The following is an 8,403-nucleotide window of genomic DNA, read 5'->3' as shown; positions in this document are numbered from 1 at the left end:
TTTCGGATGCGCTTGGTGGCAATCTATCTTCTAAGTTGCAGTGGGCGGTTCTAGCCAGAGTGAGGCACTAGTACCCTACTGCCTAAACTAGACCCAGACCCCTTTTTCAAAAGCAGGCGAGGACGGGACAGAAGAGAGGACTCGAGGAGTCGAGCAAAAACAATAGAGATTCTCCCACGGTCTTTTTGCAAACTCCTGTAATGAAGAAAGTTTCCTCTTTTGCTGTCTCTTAAAATTTATATTTGACAGTTGTTTAAAAAAAAAATTGGTGAACAATACAAAAGGTTCAGGATATCAGCACTGCCATTTAATAACTGTTAGCGCTTTAATGTTTACAATTCAAGAGGCTATTCCTCTTCTAGGCTTTTACGGCTGTGTTTTCTCTAGGCTAGTCATGATTAATTTGGGGAGGCTACGTTGTTACCTATAGGTTACTCTCTCAGGCCTCCGACGTTGCACCCTCTGCTCTATAATAACCCACCGTTTTTTTCATGTTGCTTTCACCGCAGACACAAGAGTGGAGACTGAAGAACCATGGAAAACTACCCCCACGAGCATGGAGTGCGGTGGCGCCCTCACCCGTTAGAAAAAGAGAAAGACGGTGGAGAAAGAGAGAGAGCGAGAGAGCGAGAGAGGAGGAGAAAACGACAAGCCGGTTCGCCGGTGCTAAAATACTCCACGCTGTGCACAAGGACACCGGGACAAAAATGCACCCCAAAGATATGCGAGACATTAGAATGCCGGTTTATCGGGAGTGATCCGCAAAGAGACGGGTTTTTGTCACTCACTGGTAGGAGGAGATTCGGAGTCAAACAAAAGGGATTGATTCTCTGTAAACTCCCAAACTGGAAAACTTGGCAGCGGTCTGTGCCGCTGAAACATGGCTTTGTCAGTGCGGAGTTGGGTCGCGAACGAGGGAGGAAAACACTTGGTTCTGGTAAGAATAGTACAACCTAATCCCGATACAACATTTTTATTATAGTATTACACTGTTATTATATGTTTTTACTATTCTAAAGAAAAGTTACTGAGTGGAGCTGTTGCAATTTACAATCTCGATCCTAACTGGAAATTGGGAAGCAGCCTAACACTTGAACAGAGTGCTGATGTGGTTGGATGTTGTCATCATCAATCATTATCAATAATCATCTTCATCTTCATCATCTTCATCGTCATCATCATCGTCGTCATCATCATCACCACTGACATCTTGTTTGTGTGTTTCTGTGCATGTGTGTGTGTGTGTGTGTGTGTGTGTTAGGTGCTGTGGCTGGGAGCTAACACCTTGTTGTTCATGAGGACGTTCCTATTGTACTACCGTGGGCAGCAGTACCACTATCTCCATCAGATGCTCGGGGTAAGACACCAATCCAACACACTGCTATTATACCGTGATCACAGAACAGATTGTATAGCAGGGATTATCAACTAGCCGCAGTCTGATTTTTTTCTTGAGTCAGAGGCCTGGAACATAATTACAAATAATTTGTAGACTGCAGATGGACCACAAGAAGCCCAAACAGATATAATATTTGACTAAAACATAATCATTTCAAACCTTGCTGACGTTTTTATACGATCACGTGTCTCTCTATTATGCGTGGGAATACTTGGGAACAGATTTACAAAATTAAAATCACTTGAAGCTGATTTCCTGGAATTGTTATTTATTCTCAGAAAACTTGGGGGACCAAATTAAACGTCCCCCGCTGTATGGAACACCCATACACACACAAACGTCTCCTTTTATTTTTAGGGTTAGGGGGTTCCTATTCAGTAGCTGATATTTATATAAAGACACTGGATGGAGCCCAGCGACTTGGTGACATTCAGTTGACACTCTGGAATGTGACACACACTCCCATGTGAGTTTGGTGTAATTGTTGTCACAAGTCGTTGTGGGTCGCAGGTTTAGGCCACTAAAACAGCTTATTGTCCTCCACAATCAAACAAATGGCATTTAAATGCTTTGAGATATATTTTCTTGATTGTCTGGTCTATTGGCCTCTCACACTAATATAAATGTTTTTATTTAAATATAACTCTGATGTTCTTGTTATAGTTTGCATGCAGTTACCATTCCACTGCTGAAACTGGTCTAAAAGAGCATGAATAATAATAATAATATGCCATTTAGCAGACGCTTTTATCCAAAGCGACTTACAGTCATTCGTGCATACATTTTTTTTTTTTTGTGTATGGGTGGTCCCAGGGATCGAACCCACTACCTTGGCGTTACAAGCGCCGTGCTCTACCAGCTGAGCTACAGAGGACCACCTAGTACACAACTAGCAGGTAAGATGCGTGAACCAACATTAGGGAGGAGGTCCTCTGTAGCTCAGCTGGTAGAGCATGGTGCTTGCAACGCCGGGATAGTGGGTATTCATACATAAAATATGAAATCATCTGCCAAATGACTTTTTCCACATTGTTACAGCCTTATTCTAAAATTGATTAAATTTGTTTTTTTCCTCATCAATCTACACACAATACCCCATAATGACAAAGGTAAAAAGGCAGACTGTCAGGATCCTTAGCCAGTGACACGGGTACCAGTGGTCATTACCTAGGGCCAGGAGTTGTTCCTGACTACATGACCTGACCAGGAAAAACTCTAGTGCGAAACAAATATGGAAGTTATATCTAAAAGGCAGTAACTCCCCCACACACCTCTGGCAGGCTATCTGTATGATGTAGGTGAACCCTTCATACACTCCTCATACTTTTAGAAGGGCAAGTGTAGGCACGCCACTGGTCTCTGAATGAATTCCTGGGTAGCAGCTTTACACACCTGTGAGAGAGAGAGACAAAGAGAGAGAGAGAGACAGAGAGAGAGGCAGAGAGACTGAGGCATAGAGAGAGCGAGGCAGAGAGAGAGGCAGAGAGAGGGAGAGGCAGAGAGACTGAGGCATAGAGAGAGAGAGAGGCAGAGAGACTGAGGCAGAGAGAGAGAGAGAGAGAGAGAGGCAGAGAGAGAGAGGCAGAGAGACTGAGGCAGAGAGAGAGAGAGAGGCAGAGAGAGAGAGGCAGAGAGACTGAGGCAGAGAGAGAGAGAGAGAGAGAGAGAGAGAGAGAGAGAGAGAGAGAGAGAGAGAGAGAGAGAGCGGCAGAAAGAGAGAGACTGAGGCAGAGAGAGAGAGGCAGAGAGAGAGAGAGAGAAACAAAGAACAAACAGCAACAACAAATACACGATCAATTAAACATTTTAGAGTCAGCTATTAAAGACTACCAGAACCCACTGGATTCTCCAATTACACTGAACAAAAATATAAACGCAACATCCAACAATTTCAAAGATTTTACTGAGTTACAGTTCATATAAGGAAATCAGTCAAGTGAAATACATTAATTAGGCCCTAGTCTATGGATTTCACATGACTGGGAATACAGATATGCATATGTTGGTCACAGATACCTTAAAAAAAGGCAGGGGCATGGATCAGAAAACCAGTCAGTATCTGGTGTGACCAACATTTGCCTCATGCAGCGCGACACATCTCTTTCGCATATAGTTGATCAGGCTGTTGATTGTGGCTTGTGGAATGTTGTCCCACTCCTCTTCAATGGCTGTGCGAAGTTGCTGGATATTAGTGGGAACTGGAACATGCTGTCGTACACGTCGATCCAGAGCATCCCAAACATGCTCAATGGGTGACATGTCTGGTGAGTATGCAGGCCATGGAAGAACTGGGACATTTTCAGCTTCCAGGAATTGTGTACAGATCCTTGCGACATGGGGCCATGCATTATCATGCTGAAACATGAGGTGATGGCGGCGGATGAATGGCACGACAATAGGCCTCAGGATCTCGTCACATTCTCTGGCAACAGCTCTGGTGGTCATTCCTGCAGTCAGCATGCCAATTGCACGCTCCCTCAAGACATCTGTGGCATTGTGTTGTGTGAGGAAACTGCACATTTTAGAGTGGCCTTTATTTTCCCCAGCACAAGGTGCACCTGTGTAATGATCTCGCTATTTCATCAGCTTCTTGATGTGCCACACTTGCAAGGTGGATGGATTATCTTGGCAAAAGAGAAATGCTCACTAACAGGGATGTAAATACATTTGTGCACCAAATTTGAGAGAAATATGCTTTTTGTGCGAATGGAAAATTTCTGGGATCTTTTATTTCAGCTCATGAAACATGGGACCAACACTTTACATGTTGCATTTATATTTTTGTTCAGTAATACATTTAATGAACTACAGGACAAAATACAAACCCTTCAACCCAAAAAGGCCTGTGGTGTTAACGGTATCTTAAATGAAATGATAAAATATATCGACCACAAATTCCAATTAGCTATACTTAAACTCTTTAACATCGTCCTCAGCTCTGGCATATTCCCCTATACTTGGAACCAAGGACTGATCACCCCAATCCACAAAAGTGGAGACATATTAGACCCCAATAACTACCGTGGGATATGCGTCAACAGCAACCTTGGGAATATCCTCTACTATATCATTAATATTAACAGCAGACTCCTACATTTCCTCAGTGAAAACAATGTCCTGAGCAAATGTCAAATAGGCTTTTTAGCAAATTACCCTACGACAGACCACGTATTCACCCTAACAAACCAAAACAAAGGGAAAGTCTTCTCACGCTTTGTTGATAAAAAAAACTTTAGACTCAATTTGGCATGAGGGTCTACTATATACATTGATGGAAAGCAGTGTTGGGGGGAAAATATACAACATTATAAAATCCTTTTACACAACCAACAAATGTGCGGTTAAAATAAACTGAAATAATTCTTTCCTCAGGGCCGGGGGGTGAGACTGGGATGCAACTTGAGCCCTACCTTCTTCAACATATACACTATATATACAAAAGTATGTGGACACCCCTTCAAATGAGTGGATTAGGCTATATCAGCCATACCCGTTGCTGACATGTATAAAATCTAGCACACAGCCATGCAATCTCCATAGACAAACATTGGCAGTAGAATGGCCTTACTGAAGAGCTCAGTGACTTTCAATGTGGCACCCTCATAGGATAACACCATTCCAACAAGTCAGTTCGTCAACTTTCTGCCCTGCTAGAGCTGCCCTGGTCAACTGTAAGTGCTGTTATTGTGAAGTGGAAATGTCTAGGAGCAACAACGACTCAGCCACAAAGTGGTAGGCCACACAAGCTCACAGAATGGGTCCGGCAAGTGCTGAAGCGCTTAGCGCGTAAAAATCGTCTGTCCTCGGTTGCAACACTCACTACCGAGTTCCAAACTGCCTATGGAAGCAACGTCAGCACAGTAAATGTTTGTCGGGAGCTTCATGAAACGGGTTTCCATGGCCGAGCAGCCACATACAAGCCTAAGATCACCATGCGCAATGCCAAGCGTCGGCTGGAGTGGTGTAAAGTTCGCCACCATTGGACTCTCGAGCAGTGGAAACGTTCTCTGGAGTGATGAATCATGCTTCACCATCTGGCAATCCGAAAGCTGAATCTGGGTTTGGCGGATGTCAGGGGAATGCTACCTGCCCAAATGCATAGTGCCAACTGTAAAGTTTGGTGGAGGAGGAATAATGGTCTGGGGCTGTTTTTCATGGTTTGGGCTAGGCCCCTTAGTTCCAGTGTAGGGAAATCTTAACGCTACAATATACAATTACATTCTAGATGATTCTGTGCTTCCAACTTTGTGGCAACAGTTTGGGAAAGGCCCTTTCTTGTTTCAGCATGACAATGCCCCCGTGCACAAAGCGAGGTCCATACAGAAATGGGTTGTCGAGATCGTTGTGGAAGAACTTGACTGGCCTGCACAGGGCCCTGACCTCAACCCCATCGAACACCTTTGGGATGAATTGGAACGCCGACTGCGAGCAAGGTCTAGTCGCCCAACATCAGTGCCTGACCTCACTAATGCTCTTGTGACTGAATGGAAGCAAGTACCCGCAGCAATGTTCCACCATTTAGTGGAAAGCCTTCTCCGAAGAGTGGAGGCTATTATAGCAGCAAAGGGGGGACCAGTTCCATATAAAGGCCCATGATCTTGGAATGAGATGTTCGACGAGCAGGTGTCCACATACTTGTCATGTAGTGTATGTCAATGAATTGGCGAGGGCACTAGAACAGTCTGCAGCACCCAGCCTCACCCTATTAGACTCTGAAGTCAAATGTTTACTGATGATCTGGTGCTTCTGTCCCCAACCAAGGAGTGCCTACAGCAGCACCTAGATATTCTGCACAGATTCTGTCAGATCTGGGCCCTGACAGTAAATCTCAGTAAGACAAAAATAATGGTGTTCCAAAAAAGGTCCAGTTGCCAGGACCATAAATACAAGTTCCACCTAGACCCTGTTGCCCTAGAGCACACAAAAAACTATACCACCTCGGCCTAAACATCAGCACCACATTTAGGTTCCACAACGATCTGAGAGACAAGGCAAGAAGGGCCTTCTACGCCATCAAAAGGAACATCAAATTTGACATCCCAATTAGGATCTGGCAAAAAATACTTTAATCATTTATAGAACCCATTGCCCTTTATGGTTGTGAGGTCTGAGGTCCACTCACCAACCAATAATTCACAAAATGGGACAAACACCAAACTGAGACTCTGCATGCAGAATTCTGCAAATACTTCCCCTGTGTACAACGTAAAACACAGAATAATGCATGCAGAGCAGAATTAGGACGATTCCCGCTAATGATAAAAATCCAGAAAATAGCCGTTAAAGTCTACAACCACCTAAAAGGAAGTGATTCTCAAACCTTCCATAACAAAGCCATCACCTACAGAGAGATGAACCTGAAGAAGACTACTCTCAGCCAGCTGGTACAGGGACTCTGTTCACAAACACAAGCAGACCCCACAGAGCCCCAGGACAGCAACACAATTAGACCCAACCAAATCATGAGAAAAACAAAAAGATAATTACTTGACACATTGGAAATAATCACACACAAAAAAAAGCAAACTGGCATGTTATTTTGCCCTAAACAGAGAGTACACAGTGGCATAATACCTGACCATGTGACTGACCCAAAATTAAGGAAAGCTTTGACTATGTACAGACTCAGTGAGCATAGCCTTGCTATTGAGAAAGCCACCGTAGGCAGACCTGGCTCTCAAGAGAAGACAAGCTATGTGCACACTGCCCAAAAAATGAGGTGGAAACTGAGCTGCACTTCCTTTCCTCCTGTCAAATGTATAACCATATTAGAGACACATATTACACAGACCCACAAAGAATTTGAAAACAAATCCAATCTTGATAAACTCCCAAATCTATTAGGTGAAATACCACAATGTGCCATCACAGCAGCAAGATTTGTGACCTGTTGCCACAAGAAAAGGGCAACCAGTGGAGCACAAACACCATTGTAAATACAACCTACACTACTTGTCAAAAGTTTTAGAACTCCTACTCATTCAAGGGTTTTTCTTTATTTTTACTGTTGTATAATAATAGTGAAGACATCAGAACTATGAAATAACACATATGGAATCATGTAGTAACCACAAAAGTGTTAAACAAATAAACATATATTTTATATTTGAGATTCTTCAAATAGCCACCGTTGCCTTGATGACAGCTTTGCACACTCTTGGCATTCTCTCAACCAGCTTCATGAGGTAGTCACCTGGAATGCATTTCAATTAACAGGTGTGCCTTCTTAAAAGTTAATTTGTGGAATTTCTTTCCTTCTCAATGCATTTGAGACAATCAGTTGTGTTGTGACAAGGTAGGCGGGGTGTACAGAAGATAGCCCTATTTGGTAAAAGACCAAGTCCATATTATGGCAAGAACAGCTGAAATAAGAAAAGAGAAACAACAGTCCATCATTACTTTAAGACATGAAGGTCAGTCAATCCGGAACATTTCAAGAACTTTGAAAGTTTCTTCAAGTGCAGTCGCAAAAACCGTCAAGCTCTATGATGAAACTGGCTCTCATGAGGACCGCCACAGGAATGGAAGACCCAGAGTTACCTCTGCTGCAGAGGACAAGTTCATTAGAGTTACCAGCCTCAGAAATTGCAGCCCAATAAATGCTTCACAGAGTTCAAGTCACAGACACATCTCAACATCAACTGTTCAGAGGAGTCTGTGTGAATCGGGCCATCATGGTCGAATTGCTGCAAAGAAACCACTACTAAAGGACACCAATAAGAAGAAGAGACTTGCTTGGTCCAAGAAACACGAGCAATGGACATTAGACCGGTGGAAATGTGTCCTTTGGCCTGGAGTCCAAATTGGAGATTTTTGGTTCCAACCGCCGTGTCTATGTGAGACGCGGTGTGGGTGAACGGATGATCTCTGCATGTGTAGTTCCCACCGTAAAGCATGGAGGAGGAGGTGTTATGGTGTGGGGGTGCTTTGCTGGTGTCTGTAATTTATTTAGAATTCAAGGCACACTTAACCAGCATGGCTACCACAGCATTCTGCAGCGATAC

At 43.6% G+C, this 8,403-nt stretch overlaps 1 protein-coding gene across 1 annotated transcript in view; it reads left to right on the top strand.

Moving 5' to 3' along the window:
* Window positions 1-622: 622 nt before the first annotated feature.
* nox4 (NADPH oxidase 4) overlaps window positions 623-8,403 on the top strand; it is a 31,949-nt gene continuing 24,168 nt past the window's right edge. The window contains exons 1-2 of the mRNA XM_084197338.1: window positions 623-937; window positions 1,262-1,357. Of these exons, the coding sequence (XP_084053464.1) occupies window positions 881-937; window positions 1,262-1,357 (153 nt within the window). The 5' untranslated portion in view covers window positions 623-880. The remainder of the gene's footprint in view (window positions 938-1,261; window positions 1,358-8,403) is intronic.

This window comes from Coregonus lavaretus (assembly GCF_964263955.1).
Source record: "Coregonus lavaretus genome assembly, contig: HAP1_SCAFFOLD_5550, whole genome shotgun sequence".
NCBI classification, from domain to species: Eukaryota; Metazoa; Chordata; class Actinopteri; order Salmoniformes; family Salmonidae; genus Coregonus; species Coregonus lavaretus.
Note: the sequence above shows the minus strand (reverse complement) of the source record. Positions and strands in the feature narration are given on the sequence as shown.